The sequence below is a fragment of the Chanodichthys erythropterus genome, chromosome 2 (genome assembly GCF_024489055.1).
Source record: "Chanodichthys erythropterus isolate Z2021 chromosome 2, ASM2448905v1, whole genome shotgun sequence".
In the NCBI taxonomy this organism is placed as follows: Eukaryota; Metazoa; Chordata; class Actinopteri; order Cypriniformes; family Xenocyprididae; genus Chanodichthys; species Chanodichthys erythropterus.
The window spans coordinates 15,702,501-15,722,500 of record NC_090222.1 but is presented as its reverse complement, the minus strand read 5'-3'; the positions used below and the strand labels follow the sequence as shown (position 1 = coordinate 15,722,500).

Below are 20,000 nucleotides of genomic sequence, written 5' to 3'. Positions count from 1 at the left end.
CATTGACCTCATGAGGTCATCATATCTCAAGAAAATGTTTGTCATCTCAAGCAAAAACTGTAAAAGCCTACATCTGGCAGCTAAAGCATTATATTAAAGGTTGTTTACCTTGAGAAACAGACACTACAGTAAGAGGGAAAAAAATTATAAACAAAACTATTGTGTGAGATACTGTATAGTTTTTATAACTTGACTTAAAGGGACAATCTTAAAATGTGTTATAAAAGGGGGGGAAAAAAAAAACAGTGTGCTTGATTCAAAGGGAAAATGGGAAGGCTGTAGGTAAGTGTATGTGGAAAGTATGTGCTCTTCTCCTGGGAACTCATTATGAGAACATGGAGCCGGGTTCTGTTGCCGCGGTCGTGCCAGTTCTGGAGATTCCCTACTGGAACAAGAGCTGAGTGCCCACCTAGACTACTGTGTGAGGAAAACCTCCACCTTCCTGGTTAAACATATGCGCACGATAGAAAGAGATTCTTGCATTTCATAACAATTCTTAAAAGAATCAGGACTGACAGATTCAGTAGGTATATCAGAAAAATGTCATCTACTGTGGCGAGAGGAGCAACAACATACACAGTGGGTATGGTGTCAGGCCACGGACAGGCTTTTATTTAACATAAAATAAAACATAAAATGTCAAAAAAGGGGGAATAAAGTGTCTAAAGAAGATAAAAGTGCCTGAAAGTCATGATGGCATGGGGTGTTGAGGGCATTCGGCCCAGGTAAGAGGATCGATCGATCGATTGATCCATCCATCCATCCATCCATCCATCCATCGATTAATCCATCCATCCATCTGTTTATCATCATTTGAAAGGTAGTTATTTACATTCCATTTCAGTCAGAATAAAATTGACTAAAATAATGAATATGACATGACAAAATATTGACAACATTCAAAGGACATTTCTGCCAAAATACAAAAAACTATGAATAAACAAACACACTGGTGGTCACTTGTTTGTAATAAATCATATCATGTGAAACACACTACAGTATGCAAACAGAAAAAAAAAGTTGAAAAAGTAGCTATTTATACTGCTGTGCCATCTTTCAAACAATACACCATACACAAATATCATCAGCATGAATCTCTTTTCCATAAACATCTCTGTGATAGCCAGACAGGGTGAGGGAGACTTAGGGTTGGTAAGGGAGCAGTTCTCCGACCCTCACATGATTTAAAATCACCACGAGCCGTGGCCTGATTCATCTCTGTCTCTCTCTCTAGACCAGGTTCAGGCTACAAGGCAGGCTCAGTTATTTTAGTGTACTAACAGGCATGTGACAAGGACTGGTCTTTGGTTTGGTTCAGTTTTGCTGTTGTTAAAGGGTTTCATTTTTCACCCAAAAATGAAAATTATGTCATTTATTACTCACCCTCATGTTGTTCCATACCCGTAAGACCTTAAAAATATCTTAATTTGTGTTCTGAAGATAAATTGATAAAAAATGGCTCAGTGAGGCCTGCATCGCCCCTTTTTCAATGCACAGAAAGCTACTAAAAACATATTTAAAATAGTTCATGTGACTACAGTGGTTCAACATTAATGTTGAACCCCCCCAAAAAAAGCAACAAGAATACTTTTTGTGCGGCAAAAAAAACTAAATAGCGACTTTATTGAACAATATCTAGTGATGGGCGATTTCAAAACACTGCTTCATGAAGATTTGAAGCTGAACGAATCATTTGTTTCGAATCAGTGATTCGGAGCGTGTATCAAACTGCCAAAGTCAGGTGAACTATTGAAGTTTCAAAACCCTTATGTCGTAACAAAGCCTTGTTTACTGAAATCATGTGAGTGTGGCGCTCTGAACCACTGATTCAAAACAAATGACTCGTAAAGCTTAAAAGCTTCATGAAGCAGAGTTTTGAAATCGCCCATCACTAGATATTGTTGTATCCATATAATAAAGTTGATGGGTTCCAAAACAACAGACATTCTTCAAAATATCTTCTTTTGTGTTTTACAGAAGAAAGAATGAAAGTCCAGCAGGTTTGGAATGAGATGAGGGTGAGTAAATTATGACATAATTTTTATTTTTGGGTGAACGATCCCTTTAAGTTTCACTAATATAGATATCCTGCACCACCCAGACACATTACATAAGGCTCTTTACTCAAAATCACACATTTTACAAGAAAAGCTTTTACATGGACACTTAAAATCAATTTTAATAGCACATCTATCCGTTAACCAAAAAGATGGTGATTTGAGAGCAGAACTGGCTTTCAGGGACACAAGGGAGTTACAAAGATTGCCATTGATGTTAACTGCCTACTAGTGCACTCTGTAACTCTGTCATCAGAAATGGAGTGATAAACATTCTCATGCTCTCTTCCTGCTAATTTCACCTTCCTCCGTTCTCTCATAAAATGTATCTGGGCTGATCTGCTGCTCTGGTGGAGTCCAGATGGTTATGGGACCCCAGGCTCAGTCACTGTGATGGGGTTATGGGGGAAAAGCTCCCTCAGGTCTAGGAAAGGACGGCAGGCACTTAGAGGCCTCTAGCCCCGAGGCGCACGTGTGAGGGGCCCCAATCACAGGGCCGAACTCCACTCAGCTCACAGGGGGACACTAAATGGATAGGGTGTGTGTTTTAACAGGAATTTTAGATGGGAACCAAAAGTTCTTGCGCTTCATACCAATGATCAAACGATGAAATAAGACATGCTTAAAAATTTTAAATATGATGAGCAAAGTGTAATGAATCACAAAAACACTCTCAGAAAAAAAGGTACGGCGCTGTCACTGAGGCAGTATCCTAAGGTACAAAAGTGAAAAGGTACATCTCTGTACCTTACTTACCCTTAAATGGTACTTATTAGTACTTTAAATGCACATATTTGTACTTTAAAAGTACATAGTACCTTTTCACTTTTGTACCCTAGGGTACTGCCCCAGTTACAAGCACCGTACCTTTTTTCTGATAGTAAATGCACAACTAATTTACACAATTCAATAATGTGAATGTGTTACAAAATAGCATGTTCAAATATTGTGGACAAAAGACTTACTACTTAAAGTAGTCTTATTGTATATATATTTTTTATGTTTGTAAAAGACGTCTCTTATACTCATCAACGCTGCAATTATGTGGAAGAAAAAAAAAAACAGTAAAAACTGTAAAAAAAGTAATATTGTGAAATATTATTACAATTTAAAAGAAATGGTTTTTGTCACAGTTCCTGTCATTCCCGGACTTCATTTCCCATTATCCTCCCTGGCAATCACCTGCACTCATTCCACCAACCACTAATCACCACACCCAGCTGCTGCACATTACCTGGACTATTTAAGCCATTCACATCCTCAAACTCATGGCTAGGTCTTGTTTACTACGGTTACATTTCTGAGCGTCTGTTATCATGTTTGTCTGCCTGTTGTTGACCCCGTTTGTTCCCCGTATACGATTCTCTCTGTCATTGCTCTGTCTTGAACTTATGATTGTTACCTGCCCGCCCTGACCTATTGCCTGTCTACTACGAACACTGTTTAATAAAAGCTTGCAAATGGACCCTGAGTCCCGCTCCGTTACATATTCTATTTTAATATAATTTAAAATGTAATTTATTCCTGCAATGGCAAAGCTGAATTTTCAGCAGCCATTACTTCAGTCTTCAGTGTCAAATGATCCTTCAGAAATCAATATGCTTATTTGATGCTTTAAAACATTTCTTAATATTAGTAATGTTGAAAACAGTTGGGCTGCCAAACATTTTTGTGGAAACAGTATTAAATCTTTTTCCAGGATTCTTTGATTAATAAAATATTTAAAAGGACCGCACATATTTGAAATAATTTTTTTGTAACAGTATAAATGTGTCACTGCACTTTTGATTAATTAAAAACAACTTTGTTTTCTTTGTTTAAATTTCCAGGGTTACGTAACAAAATTCCCAGATTTTCTATGTGGTCTAACTGGTTCACACTGTATATACCTGGCCAACATTTATTTTACATTCAGTCTGTCATGTCAATTCAATAAAGTTGAATGTACTCAGCTGCCTCACAACCTTGTTTTTCACAGACAGAGCAAAATATGATCATAAGCGTGCAAATGTGCTGGACAGAACACAGAGTGTGTTAAGAGGGAAGGTGTAAACCCAGATTTACACTGTGGCACTGACCCAACTTCTCCATGTGTTTTCATGCGCTTGGCTGGGAGTAATGGCGCTGAAATCTCAGGCCTCTAGTATTCCTATCAATGATCCCCCAGGTGCTCAAAGCAGCCAACAAGTGCGGCCCAGCAGAAGAGCTGCCTTATCTCACCACGATATGTCATGTTCCCTCAAGAGAAGACGTGGATCTGCATGGACAAATGCATGTTTAATGTGTGGAAATATGCTGTATTTGTGCTTAAAAAATAGAGGATGGCTCTAGCAACTCCAAAGTCATGGGTTTGATTCCCATGGAATGCTTGAGCCGATAAAATGCATACCCTGTAAAGTCAAAGCAAGCTGCTTTGGTTAAAGGCTGGAATACACACCTTTTAAATTCTGAACAAAATCTGAATATTACACATTTGCCGACTTTGTCAGCAGATACAGAGAAAACCGGGCATCATAAACAACTGAAGATCATACGCTACAGACATTCTAGTTGTTCCGAACACAATAAATCATGCAGAAACATGCGCCTCGCTGCTAGGAGACACATGACAAATTTTAACACTATGGGCCCTATTAACGATCTAAACGCAAAGTGTAAAGCGCACGCGCAGGTGCACTCAGGGCATGTCCAAATCCACTTTGCTATTTTAACGACGGGGCGCATTTTTGAAATGGGTTGTCCCTAGTCTCTTAATGAGTAATGGGCGTAACGTTCAATAAACCAATCAGAGTGTCATCACCCATTCCCTTTAAGAGCGAGATGCGCTCGTGCCATGGCGGATTGCTATTTACATGGCGGAATTTGTTGGCGATGAGTCAGTTAATATATATGTGTGTATTGGCACAATTGTTCAATTAATTAGCCAATTTCGTTCATCATTATAAGTAGTAATAGGCTGAATTGAAAATAGGTAGCCTAATTCTAATACACGCAATGACTATTCATCATTACATTTTTATATTTATGAGGCGCAGTTTCTACCAACGCGCTCTAACAAAAAAATATTGAGCCATTGACTTTAGACTTTAGACCAGGTTTGAGTTGGTCTATGGCACATTTTCAGCTCCTTAAAATAGCAATGCGCCGGCAATGCGCCTGAACACACCTCTTTTTTAGACCAGCACGCCCATGGGCGCACTAACTGGCGCAAATGCATTTACTAAGTTAAGGACCATAGACAGTAAAAGAAATGGACACAGCGACCCCATTGGAACTCAATTGAGACAAGTGAAGCCCATTTTTAGCGATTTTTAGCACTTCCGTTTCTGACGCGCAGACTCAAACTAAGCTTGATGACATCAGCAACCTGTCTGACAGATGTAAATCTTCTAGTAGCTGTGCGTGCAAACTGCCATCGTTAATCTTGCAGAGACGGCGAGCTTGAGCGGGGAGTTCTTTGGCATGAGTGAGCAGGAGTAAGTATTCTGATTAATTAGTTTGTATAGTATTTTAAAATGTAATGCCAGTACGCCATATTAAGTTAATGCATACTATTGCCTGCGAGCTTCTCCTCCTGTCTGTACGGTAATTTCTCTACTGTGCGACAGAGAGTCGAGTGGTTATGATGCAATCGTTAGCCTATTTTTACAAAAACTGTTTCTACCGGGCCATAATGTAACAGACGGTAATGGAGCCCTTTATACATTGTTGTGTATCTTTAGAAATAAATAATGGACAAATGTCTTAAAGTCTTTAAACGCCTCAGATGTAAAGTTATTCGCTGTCAAAGTGACGCCAAAATGAATGGGAGTCAATGGGATGCTAACGCAACTGAAGACGCAAACTAGCAAACACACTTGCGCTGCGCCTTGCGTCACATTGCGCCAGGTGTATTATAGGGCCTTATGTGTTCTAAAATCAGCTCTAAATATCAAACATGTTTGATATCCTCTTAACTGAATGGAATCATAATCTGAAGATAAAAAAATCTGTGACCATCATACACTATGCAATTTTCTGTGAAATCTCTAAACTCCAACTGCCTGATATCTGCAGCCTGGCCCTGATTTTCAGCAACTATTGTTGACTCTTCCAGACTGTAAATTGGGGCAAAAACCTGGGCAAAAGTGTAGACTGGGGAAAAAAAAATAGGTGTAGGAACTCAGGAAATTGCTAGTAAATTTCACAATGAAAAAGTAACCAACTGATTCAAAAAGTAGTATTTTCTTGTAAAACTTACTCCAATAATCTATTTTATTTACAACTTTGAAAATCATATTTACAGTGTATTCCAGCCTTAAAATTCCTCCCAAAAGTATGTATGAGTATTTTCTATTTTGTTCTACTTGGACCGTCGCCTCATGGGGGTGGCCATTTTGAAATCACATGACTAAAAATGGAAACATGACTGAATTGCATATTTCAACAATGCCTTCGCCAACCAAAAATACTTTTTTGCTTGATGCTACATCCACACCACTAGGTATCGCTAGATGTAAGGCAAAAATTACAGTCAGCGCAACATAAATTAAACTGCTGAGTGCATCTTTAACATATTGTGACAAAAAAACATTGTCAATGTTTAGGTTATTTCTAGTAATAATGAAAAAATGACACATTTTCAATGCAGTTTTAGACTTTTGGGCCCCAGTGTACATGTGTGCATGCTCCCCAAAAAAACACTGGAAGGAAAAGATCACCACAGTGTGTGTTTCTTCTTTTGGTCATGAGAAACTAGGTCATCTGTGAGCCAGGTTACAGCCATGCTACAGAGAAGAGAGGCTACATCAGCAGCTCTTTCCCACAGCCAGACCAATCCATTCCAAACAAACAACCAACTCGCACAAAAACACCAAAAACAGAGACAAATGAAGTAAACAAAGTGCAAATGAGTGATTAAAAAGAGCGGGTTTGGGATTGAAGCTATCATTTAGACAGCTTGTCATCATCATCATCATCATCGTCTTGATCTCTCTCACTGTATCTCTCGTTCTCTTCCAGTTTCTCTCTGTCCCAGATGGGAATTTGGCATTTGGCATCTTAATCAACTGGATTGTTTGTGTCAATGTGGGTTCAAACCTATAACCAGGGCACAAGCACTGATTGCAAGTAAACACATTGAAACCAGGTCCCACTAGGACAATGCAGCTTCATTTCAACTGTGTGTTTTATATTGAAACTAATTTAGCTGTAAATATAAGGATGCACGACATTTAGGGAAGCACACAGGCTCAGTTTGAGATAATTATGGCATCCTGTTACCCAAAGGTGTGCTGAGTCTTACTGAGAGTCCATAAAAGCATAGCAGCAGCATGAATCATCTGGGTGTGGAAACTAGAAAATAAAATGTGCAAGTCTAAAAAGGAATAGCCATGTTGTTACTGCCTATTTCACTCAAAAAACACCTGAAGCACTTTCTCAGAGCCATGATACATTGTGAAAAACACTTCTTTAGGAACCGTCCAGCATAACTGTTGTACCAGTTGGCCCTTCTAATGCACAAAATGTATTTCCATTTTGGGCTAGCTGAAATATTATGCTATGGGGAGTAATGTGTAGATTTGTTTTTGTGTTAGAGAAAGCCGCTGTCATTGTGGACAGGCTGTAAATCGTACAGACTGCCAGTAAGTCTCAACATGCGGATTTAGTGTTTAGGTGTCTGTCGTCAGTCTCTGGCCCTGTAAATCCAACTGTTTTGACAATAAACAAGCAGTCCCAGTAAAGAAATCACTTTAAGCTCTCTCAAAACACACACATGGACACTGAATTCATGTAGCTTTTTACTCCACACGTACATTTGTCACAAACAAAATTGAATATACTGACTTACACTACCATTTAAAAGTTTGTGGTTAGTAAGATTTTTTTGTTTTTTGAAACAAAGTAAATTCATACTTTTATTCAGCAAGGATGCACATTTATAATGTTACAAAAGATGTCTATTTCAAATTAATTCTGTTCTTTTAAACTTTCTGATCATAAAAGAATCCGTAAAAAAAAGGTTTCCGCAAAAATATTAATCAGCACAACTGTTTTCAACATTAATAACAATAAGAAATGTTTCTTGAGCAGCAAATTAGCATATTAGAATGATTTCTGAAGGATCATGTGACACTGAAGACTGGAGAATGATGCTGTAAACTTAGCATTGCCATAACAGGAACAAATTACATTTTAAAATATATTCAAATAGAAAACAATTTAAATTGTAATAATATTTTATAATATTACAATAAATATCAAATATATTTGATGCATGAGCATTTAAAAACATTTAAAAAAATCTTACTGACCCCAAACCTTTTAACTGTAGTGTGTATTGTATTGCATATAATATACACAAATAATACATTAGTTCCCATGATAACAATATCATGCATATTCATAAATGTGATATATTGATGACCGAATATCGTCACATGTCTATAATACACAGACAAAATTAATTTAGTGATTTATTTGTTCCTTACCGATAAAATTGACTGATTCATAATTGATCCACTGGATTTAAAATACTATATAAATTTATACAACAGTTCTTTCTGGCTCTTGAATCTGACTGGCTGATAGCAGTGCAATATTCTAGTGATAGCAGCACTCCTACCTTTTCACCGTTTGTATCACACCGAGAAAATACACTGCATTTAAAAAAAAAAAAAAACAATAGAATAGCTTCATCTTGACCAATGCTTCAGAGATTTGCCGCTGGATCTTATATTAAACATGAGATATAATTCATTTTGGGTACATAAAACAGGTAATCTTTGGTCTTATTAATCTATTACTTGTTCCTGAGTAAATTGAATTGGGCTATGTTAAATTTAATCATTTAATATTATGGCTATATTTAACATACATCCTGTAGAGCACTGCTTTTTTATGTTTGACTCAATTGTCAATTGTGTTTTTTATTTCCTATCATTATTTATAATGGCTATTGTTGTTAATTTAAATTGTTGTTCAATAAATATTGTATGTAACAGTTCATAGATACGGGAAGAAGGAGGCGGGAACCGGCGAACATTCAACAAAACTTTAATTCAAAATAAACAAATACAAAACGAAAGTAATGCAGGCAGACCCTCGCGGACGTCTGCCGGCCACACAAACATAATAAAACATAAAATAAAGCCCAGGCCTCGCTGCTCCTCTTATGCTTCCGGAGCTCCTCCGTGAGAGACTCGCGCCATTCCCTCACGGCTCTCGTCCGCCCTGCTCGCCACATAGTTTTATATAAATAATATGATGTATTAAGTATTAAGAAAGGGTCCATTATTGCGTAATATGGATTGAGTGAAAGTTTCATTAATACGCCATTAAATAGCTGCAAACTTTACGAGTGAAGGAGTCAATCGCAATATAATTTTTAAATTGAAAGGGACTTTTGTAAACAAAGGATGTTGTTTTAGCGCTGTTATGGAAAATTCCCTTAACTGTAAAAAGGACAACTACAAAGATCGCTTTCCTCAGCGGACATTCAAACAGATTTTTATAATGGATATAATGTTATGGACATCAACCTGAAGAATGAATGTTATATCAAACACATGTAATGCTCGCTCAGTTGATCTCTCTCTCTCGATAATACTGTACAAAATACAATGAGTTTTAATGGAGGGACTCAACATTCTTTCGTTTCTAGTTCTAAAGTGACATTTTAGAATTAGTACTGTCAAACTGTCAAGTTGAGTAGTTCTGCACAAAAGAGGGTTTTAAAGACACTCCAAATCACATCCCATCGGCTTTAAAGCCGAATCACATCCCATCAATCCCATAATTACACGACAGACGATTAGCAACAGACCCTTTATGTATTACAAGTTCTGTGATTTTTTACTATAGTAATATAAAGTAACAGCTGTTCAAAGCGAGGAATAAAAATAATAACAGGCCAGAGCAGCTTACACTAAATTCCCAACAACGCATACAGTAAATACAGTACGTCATACGGCTCTAACGTAATGTTCTGCTTTTGTGTATTTGTATACACATTTGTATACACACAGACGCCCCGCCACCCACATACAAAAACAAACTTTTAAAAAGGGAAGCTGATACCCTCAAGCTTAAACATACGAGTATACCACACAAATACGCTTCAGATGCCCATGTAACCAAACAAAACAAGCACTGAAATGCACCATCACACGCACCATTCATTGACCCCAATAATTGCCATTCACAAACGCGTTGCTCCTGGTTGCCCTGGTTAATTTATTCTCTCCATGCATGTGAGGTGAAAGGTCAGGCATGTTAACAGGCTGCTAAGAGCTTCCTATGCCTGGGGATGAGGTTGCAGGCCAATGGGAAGGTCTAAAGGGGACTGGAAAACCTCTCCGAGAGGTCACCCACATTTCACAGCCCACTGCGAGAGGGCAGCACCCACATGCTTTAAAGTCCAATAAAAAAGCTTGGCAGGATGTTGCAGATCGTAAACTGAATTTCAACAACCCCCCTGACACCCCTCCCTCTGAGGAAAAGAAGACATTTTGATGCTTTATTGCCAATTAATAGAGCCGGGTGGAAAATGTTTGGTGCTCAGCTTTAAAACTTATTGTGCTGTAGTAATTTAACTCCTCGTGATGTGGTTTGAATGTATAGATGTTTGGAATTGTGGTATAGTTTTAGCACTGTTACAATATGAATGTGGTATATTATGAATAAAATGGTCAGTCACAACACACACTTCAGTGAAAACTAATTTATAACCATATACGAGCATTTACAATTTTAATTTTAAATCTACTCATTTTATTTCTGTTTTGTAATTAAAATTGTGATGTAGCTATAAATTAATATTATTTATTAATATAATTAATATTAATATTATTATTATTTTGCTGACGATATAATAAAAAAATACAATGATTTCATTGCCATTTCTAGACTAATTCCACAATCTTGCCTTGTTTTGAGACGTGCAAGTATGATAGCAATTAGTGAATAAATTAATAAATTAATAAATATGATTCAAGTTTGGATTTGTCCATAAATCTTTTGAAACTGTCAATTTCAGTAAATCAATTAAAAATTCTGATTCATTAATTTGTATCGTCATTCAAAAATGTTCAAGGAGGTCTCTGAGTGACATTTTCTTACATTAAAATGTTTCAATAAAAACATACAATACAGTTTAAAAGTTTGGAGTCAGTAAGATTTTCACTTATTTCACTTAATATAAGTCACTTATGCTTACCAAGGCTACATTTATTTGATCAAAAAAAAAAAAAAAAACAGTAAAAACTGTAAAATTGTGAAGTATTACCAAAAAATTTAAAATAACTGTTTTCTATTTTAATATATTTTAATGTAATTTAATCCTCTGATGGCAAAGCTGAATTTTCAGCATCACATGTCACATGATCCTACTGAAATCCTTCTAACATTCTGATTTGGTGCTCAAGAAACATTTCTTATTATTATTAATGTTAACAGTTGCACTGCTAAATATTTTTGTAGAAATAATTTTTGTAGAAATATTTTGTAACATTATACATGTTTACTGTCACGTTTGAGCAATTTAATGCATCCTTGCTGAATAAAACTATGAATTTCTTAAAAATATATATAAATAAAAATGAACTGACCCCAAACATATGAACAGTAGAGTATAGTAGGTAAGTAAGTATTGCTGTTAATTACTCTGTATCGTGTTGCTGGATGTATTATATAATGTAACCTAAACAATGCTTTATACGATATATTATAATAGCACTTGTTTTTTATGCTTGATAGTTGTTTGTACAATCGAATCATGTACATTCATTGTATAGTGTCACGTGTGGTAATGTGGTACCTCTGAGGATGTAGTTCTGGTAGTTTTGGTCAGCCTCAGCTCCCACTTTAATCAGACATGTGAGTCCCTCGGCCATCACAAACTCATGCACCAGATCTTTATCATCCTGCAGGAGAAACACAAGCAGCAGAAACTCAATCCAAACAGTTGCACCCATATGTACGACAAACCCAGAAGAAACACAGTGTGTAACACAAACCAAACACAGGGCGTGGAGGGGGAAAATATTGAAATTAATTAAGAAATCAAGAAAGTGACATCATTTGAACAAAAATGTTTTGTTTTGCCACAACACACTCTTGGGGACCAATGAGAATTTCAGAAAGGTTCAGTTGTGTTTTCAGAAATGCACTTGATTTCAAACTGACATGGCCCAAACCGAAGCTTACGCATTCCTATCTGTCAAACGCTCTGTCAGCGTTTTCTCTACGCTCCCTAAAGGTTCCCACTCCTACACCAACACATGTTGCATTGTTCTGCAAACTCTCTGTCCACCAGGTGCTGGGAATTTCTTAAAATAACCTAAAAGTAGCTCAACATGCTTCACGAAAGATTAGAAGTTCAAATAGGAATAAGAACAAAAACATATTAACCTAAGAAACATGTTAATCTATTAAAATTTAAATTTAAAAACATAATTTATTACGTAATTTTAACAATGTCAAGTTTCACCAGGGTTAAAATTGTGAAAGAATGGTTCAGAGACCATGAAGAATCATTTTCAAACATGAATTGGCACCTCTGAGTCCAGACCTTAATTTCATTGAAAGTCTTTGGGATGTGCTGGAGTAGACTTTACAGAGTGCTCACCTCTTGCATTGTTAATACAAGATCTTGACCATCTTCATTCTTTCACAATTTTAACCCTGACATTGTCAGCCAGGAATATGGCCATGATGTGTCTTCCTACATGGTTGTTTAACCCTTAAATGCATACCTCGGGTCTTTAGTGACCCGGGATGTCATTCACTACCCTCCTCCTCGTTCATTTTTTAAAGTAAGACATCAACCTTCTTGGTATTCCTCAATCAATTCATTATAAAGAATATAACAAGAAAAAAAATCATAAAATTATTAAAGAATGCCTATTTTTGTATTCATTTTTTGTAAAAATTGAATAGGGTCGATCGACCCGAGGTGTGTATGAGTGTACATATATTTTTTTTGCATAACAATAATTAAATCTTAGATGACGGAATAAGTGGAATTCACCTTTATTCCACAAGGTGGCAATGTCTGATACACAATGATGAAGTGACGACTCATTCAGACAGAAAACGAAAGAATAAGAAAAACATGAAATGGCTCAGCAATGTACTGCAGAGCAAGTACTGAACGCAATCAAATATGACTGTAACTGTTACTGGGTAGATCTGGTGAAGCTGTTAGCGATCGAAGTATTGATTTTGAAGATGTTGAAAATTATAGTTTTGTGAATACATTTGAGATCACAAATGGGCTCCTATTCGTGACCTCAAACATAAAACTAGGCCATTATTTGGTGAATTTACTGGGAAATGAGCTCTGCCGAGGACAGTAGTGATGGCATAAAACATCTGCTCAAACTGAGCCCTTTCAAGCTCCAAAAGGTAACAAAATATGCTTTATTTTATTCTTCTGTAATTGTTACTCTAATATCAGAGGAGTTTTATATTAATCGCGACAGGTAGAGATCCATCAGTGTTAGATATAGATCCGGGTCGATAAAGACCCGAATAGGTAAGAATGACTGGCGAAACAGTCATGCATTTAAGGGTTAAGAAATGAAAAGCTACGCACTCCAACTGTTAAAAGAACAGTTGCCAAACATATAACTTACTAAAAACATAATAATCACTGTTATAATGATCCATTCATAGATTCTTAAGTATGTGTCTATTAAAATCCAAACAGCAACTTTTTTTTTATTTAGAATTTAATATATTTTCAAAACAATAATAAAAAATATTATTGTATATTTATTTCATATAATTATTTTATGAAATCTAGTTTATTATGTTATTTTAAAGCTAGCTGCAAAGATTCTTAAATGCACTCTCTCTGAGTGTTGTTTTATAGAGCTGTCCTAGACTCCAGATCTCCCTCAGTGAGCATTTACAGTTTTAAATCCTTTTCACTTCCTACCCATGGAAACCCTTTGTGTTTGGGCTTGAGTAAATTTGGGTTGCTAAGTGCTGATCGACTGCTTCCCTGCAGTAAAAAGTCCATTAAACACACTGTGTAAGAGGTGTGAGGAGCAGTACGTGTCTCCGCTTGATTTATGGCACTCACACGCACACAGGCCCACGGCTGGGCACACTTCGCTAATTCTACGATTACAGCATGAATCCTTCCTCTATCCTGTAAGTCATGTGTGGAAGTGAACCGAGCTCCAGCCGTCACTGATGTCCAATATTATTGCTTTGGGATTTGTGTGGACACACCCTATTGGCTGATCTGAAAATGATTAGGGGTGTTGGATATGTGGAATTTATATTGGCACAGACAGTCTGTAATGACACAGTATGCCCATGTCTGGAGAAATGCATTTTACTGCACATGCAAAATATACTTGAAGCAGCATGAAGAATGCAATTCTTGCCGCAATTCTTCCCGAGTCGGGTGATCAATCAGATGACTGCTCATGCATACATTTCTCAAGTGATTCATACATCTTAGATTAAAATGTAGAGAGATTATGAGGATTATGAGATTGGTTTCAATAACTGGAACTGCTGAGCTGGAATTCTGTCCAAGGTGTGTGTGTGTATCAGTGTTGTGGGAGTAACTAACTAAAAGTAGCAACGTTACTACAGTATCTTAACTACATACTTAACCCAACCCACAGCAGAGGTAAACTGTTGATTTTGTGCTGATACATGATGATTTACCATCTTTTGTGTGTGTCTCTTTATCCCCCGGTTTCAAAGAGAAGGCTTAAGCCTAGTCCTAGACTATCTTAAAATATGTCACTGCCATTGTTTTGACTCAAGATGCACACCAGTAATGTTTCTTTCTAAGGCACATTTATAAAAGCTACCTATATACCCTAACTGAACTAAGACCTGATCCTGACTTAAAGGCTTAGTTCACGCAAAAATGAAAATAATGTCATTAATTCCTCACCCTCATGTCGTTCGACAACCATAAGACCTCATCATCTTCAAATGGTCTCATGGGTTCTACACCCATAAGACCAGTTCATCTTCGGAACACAAATTAAGATATTTTTGATGAAATCCGATGGCTCAGTGAGACTTGCATTGACAGCAAGACAATTAACACTTTCAGATGCCCAGAAAGCCAAGGACATAAACAGTTCATGTGACTACAATGGTTCTACCTTAATATTATAAAGCTACTTTTTCGCTTCTTTTTGTGCGCCCAAAAAAATTTACGACTTTTCAACAATATGTAGTGATGGGGGGATTTCAAAACACTGCTTCATGAAGCTTCGAAGCTTTACAAATCTTTTGTTTTGATCAGTGGTTCGGAGTGCCAAAGTCACGTGATTTCAGTAAATGAGGCTTCGTTTACACAATCCAAACCACTGATTCGAAACAAAAGATTCGTAAAGCTTCGAAGCAGTGTTTTGAAATAAGCGGTCACTAGATATTGTTGAAAAGCCATTTTTTGGCGCACAAAAAGTATTCTTGTTGCTTTATAATATTAAGGTAGAACCACTGTACTCACATGAACTGATTTAAATAGGTCTTCTGTACCTTTCTGGATCTTGAGAGGGTTAGTTACATTGCTGGCAATAGAGGCCTCACTGAGCCATCGGATTTTATCAAAAATATCTTAATTTGTGTTCCAAAGTTGAACGAAGGTCTAAAGTGTGTGGAACAACATGAGGGTGAGTAATACATGCCATAATTTAAATTTTTGGGTGAACTAACCCTTTAATCTAAGCCCAGTACATGAAACCGGCCTTTATGTCTCACAATTTTGACTTGCGATTTCTCATAATTACGATTTTTTAATCTAACAGTTTGGTCTATATCTAACAAGGGTACTGTATCTCACAATTGTGACTGTTTCCCATAATTGCGACTTTATATATAAAAGCGTTATTATATATCACTCAAAATCTAGAAGTTTAAACGCGAGATAAAAAAGTGTTTGCTGAAGTAATGAACTGCAGGTATATTTTAACCTTAAATGTAACCATTTGCTGAAATAAATGCATTTTAGCTTGCTTCTACAAGTCTTCTAGCTCTTTTATCATGAGTTTCATAGGACTTTTACCCAGTGCTCCGCTTCGCAAGTGAGCTACAGAATAAGTTTACATATTGTGTTCTACAGTAAGTCATAATATAGTATTGTGCAAGGATCTGTGCAAAAAATTAGTCTTTATCAATCATAATCTGACCCTGTAATTTAAAATTTTGTGAAATTGAACAAAAGTTATTGTAATTTTATTGATTTTAGTGTTAATTTCACCTGGAAACTGCAGTGAATATTACATATAGCTACATTTTTGGAATTTTGCAAAAAACGTTTTTCTAACAAGCCTATTCTGGCCAGAATAGGATTTATTCTTATTCAGAATATGAATTAGTTCTTATTTCACAATTTAACTCACAATTACCTTTTTAAATTTTGATTTTGACTGAGAAAAATAGGCTCCTTTAGTGCATATTCTAGTTTAGTTGCATTTATTAGCAAATTCTTTTCAGATTTAATGTTATTACTCTTCAATTAATTCATTAAAAATCCCCATTTTGTGCCAGAAAATACAGCGCTGATTAAATTATAAGTTATAATATTAATACAAAGAGTACCTTTGCAGGCTTCAGTGTAGTTAGTTAGCTACTTCTTGTTAGCATCTTGTATTGTAGCTAACTAGTTTTTAGTGTAAAAAAGGGTAGCTTCACTGTTGTTCAACTGCTTTGAATTATGTAGTTTGTATCTTGACAAGTTACAGGTCAGTGGCTTCCCCAACAAAGTTGTATATGTGCTCTCGTGAAGCTAGCATGTATGTTTGTGTTTGTTTCTGCTTCAGAGTATTTGTCTGTGTTTATGTATAGCCTCTGGCAGGTTTAAATTATGCAGCTGTTGACAGGTGTGAAAGTTTCAGATGCTTTTGTCATTAAAAATGCTAAAACTTTAGTGGAAAGACATTTAATCTCATACACACACACAGTGCGGTGTTCAGACATGGTTCCTCTAGAGGAAAAACAGTAGCTTCCAGCACAGCTTTAAAATCAATCAATGATGGAGACTCCAGCTTTGGGATCTGGCAATTTCTGTGCAGTGAGAGAAATTCCAGCATACCCATACAGCTAAAACATGTATGAAAACACAGACACACACTCACACACATGTGCTGCTGATGAAAAAGACATTAGCAGGTGCTTTGTGCTAACGCTAAGTCAAAGAGGGCAGCTTACCTGAAAGATTTGCTTCAGAGAGAACAGCGCCCTGCGCAGCTCACGTCCGGTTGAGTTGTAGAGTTTTTCTGCAGGAGAAAAAAGGAACAGAGATTTGAGTTGATCTTCATGCACTTCACTTAGCAACAAATTGTTTGGAGGTTAGGATGGAGCCTATGTGAATCATTTTATTGTATTAAAGGGACACTTGCTCCATAACTCAAGCACTTTGGCCCCATGTGCTCCCAGATAAAGTACTGTGCTTCCCTAAGTTCAGTTCCTCAGTCTACCAGCATGTGGCAGAGTTGAGCAGAGTACTGTCTGTGTGCATTAGTGCATTAGCTAAAGACAAACCAGCTTGCAGCCTCTGACTCAGCACCTATATGAAATAATGATCATGCATCTCTCTCTCTCTCTCTCTCTCTCTCAGTGTCCTTGATTATCTCTTTATCGATGGTTTTGAAGAGCTGTATATGGAAACCACAGGCTGAATCTTAACATGCAGTGCTCTCTCTCTGTTTCTCTTTCTCAATGTGTCCCCATAGAGAACTCTCATTAACATTCCGACCTCAATATTGGCAGCCTGAGAGTCCAATTTAATCTTGCCTACTGCTGAGTGTGTGTTTGTGAATGTCAGACTGTGTGTGTGTCTGTGTGTCAATGCACGCTTTGCAGGAACCAGTAAAATGTCCTCACTAGTGGGTTGCCGAAGTATTTCACTATATATATATATACTGATTAGGTAAAACATTATGACCACCTTCCCCCTTTTACTGCCAAAAACAGCCCTGACCCATCATGGACTCCACTAGACCCCTGAAGGTGTGCTGTGGTTTCTGGCACCAAGATGTGAATAGCAGATCCTTTAAGTCCTGTAAGTTGTGAGGTAGGGCTTCCATGAATCAGACTTGTTTGTTTAGCACATCAGATGCTCCATTGGATTGAGATCTGGGAAATTTGGAGGCCAAGTTAACACCCCAAACTCGTTGTTGTGCTCCTCAAACCCTTCCTCAACCATTTTTGCTTTGTGGCAGGGCACACTATCCTGCTGAAAGAGGCCAGCAGAGGTTTCCCAGCAGAACATTGCCCAAAGCATCACACTGCCTCTGCCGGCTTGCCTTCTTCCCATAGTGCATCCTAGTGCCATGTGTTCCCCAGGTAAGCGACGCACACGCTCTCGGCCATCCAAGTGATGTAAAAGAAAACGTGATTCATCAGACCAGGCCACCTTCTTCCATTGCTCCGTGGTCCAGTTCTGATGCTCACATGCCCACTGTTGGCGCTTTCAGCGGTGGACAGGGGTCAGTATGGGCACCCTGACTGGTCTGCGGCTATGCAGCTCCATACGCAACAAACTGTGTATTCTGACACCTTTCTATCAGAACCAGCATTAACTTCTTGAGCAATTTGAGCTACAGTAGCTCGTCTGTTGGATCGGACCACAAGGGCCAGCTCCATACGTGCATCAATGAGCCTTGGCCACCCATGACCCTGTCGCCGGTTCACCACTGTTCCTTGGACCGCTTTTGATAGATACTGACCACTGCAGACCGGGAACACCCCACAAGAGCTGCAGTTTTAGAGATGCTCTGACCCAGTCGTCTAGCCATCACAATTTGGCCCTTGTCAAACTCGCTCAAATCCTTATGTTTGCCCATTTTTCCTGCTTCTAACACATCAACTTTGAGGACACTAGTGGGTGCAGTACACTATAGTTCATTTATGTCAGTGAGGAACGCAAAATAAACTAAATTGTGACATTATACCCAAAAATTCTTCATACAGTGGACTACCAGTAAAACTGATAAAAATATTTGGGGCATTGGGGCATAAATTATTCAGACATTTTGACCTGACGATGTTTTGCTAAAGTGTTATCTGACATAAGACCTAATTCATTGAAAGTCTTTGGGATGTGCTGGAGTAGACTTTACTGAGTGCTCACCTCTTGCATTGACAATACAAGATCTACAATGCAAGAGTCAAGCACTCTGTATTAAATAAAATTCTGTAGAAAAAAATAAATAAATATTTTAGGCATCCTAGATAAACTCAAGATTGTAAACTTAAATGTTTAAACATGCATTTAGACATGCCATTTTTGTTCTTCAATGACTGTCTGGTTGGTTTTAAACCATGTTATGTGGAAGCTCCTGAAATTGTTACTGGCCAGCTGGCATTTTATGAGTGAATTCTGATCCCAGTATGTAGGAAATAAGTTGCACTAGTTTAATTCTGCAAATCCCCAACCGCTAAGACAGGAAGTCTGCTAATAGGTTTCATTGCTAATAATTACAGAAATACAATACTTCATACATGAGCACCATATCCACCCCTTTTATAAATAATATCAAATTATTAAACTAAAGGCTTGCATTTATGTGCCAATACAGAGAGGAATTTTTCTTCCGGTTCGGCTTTATAATTGGCCGGCACATATTTCCAGAGCTTGTTTTCATATACAGTAAGAACAGGGTTTTGTGTTGAGTTTGACAGGACCACACCACTGTGATTTACCTCAGGCATATGTTTCTGTTGTGGGGCTCAACAAATCATGTTGAGCAGAGTGAAGAACCGCATGAACCAAAGCCAGCCATCTTACTTTTCAACCAATGTGTCAGAACTTTAATCTGGCTTTACTCAAATGTAAATCAAAGCCACCTCTAGAGAGAAAAAACCTCTGGCACACCTGGATGCCTTAGACCCAGATTATGAAGAACAAAGCAATTATTTAGGATAAACAACCTGTCAAAAACATTCCAGAAAAACTAGTCAAAATAAACTTTGAAAGATTAT

At 37.4% G+C, this 20,000-nt stretch overlaps 1 protein-coding gene across 4 annotated transcripts in view; it reads right to left on the bottom strand.

Moving 5' to 3' along the window:
- Positions 1-20,000, bottom strand: part of fhod3b (formin homology 2 domain containing 3b) — a 214,824-nt gene that overhangs the window by 71,720 nt on the left and 123,104 nt on the right. For all 4 annotated transcript variants that reach the window (XR_010896554.1, XM_067402384.1, XM_067402374.1 and 1 more), the window contains exons 4-5: positions 17,226-17,293; positions 11,854-11,959 (exon numbers count right to left, since the gene is read on the bottom strand). Coding sequence is in view for 3 of the 4 variants with exons in the window: in XM_067402384.1 (XP_067258485.1) it covers positions 11,854-11,959; positions 17,226-17,293 (174 nt within the window). In the remaining variant the exon portion in view is untranslated. The remainder of the gene's footprint in view (positions 1-11,853; positions 11,960-17,225; positions 17,294-20,000) is intronic.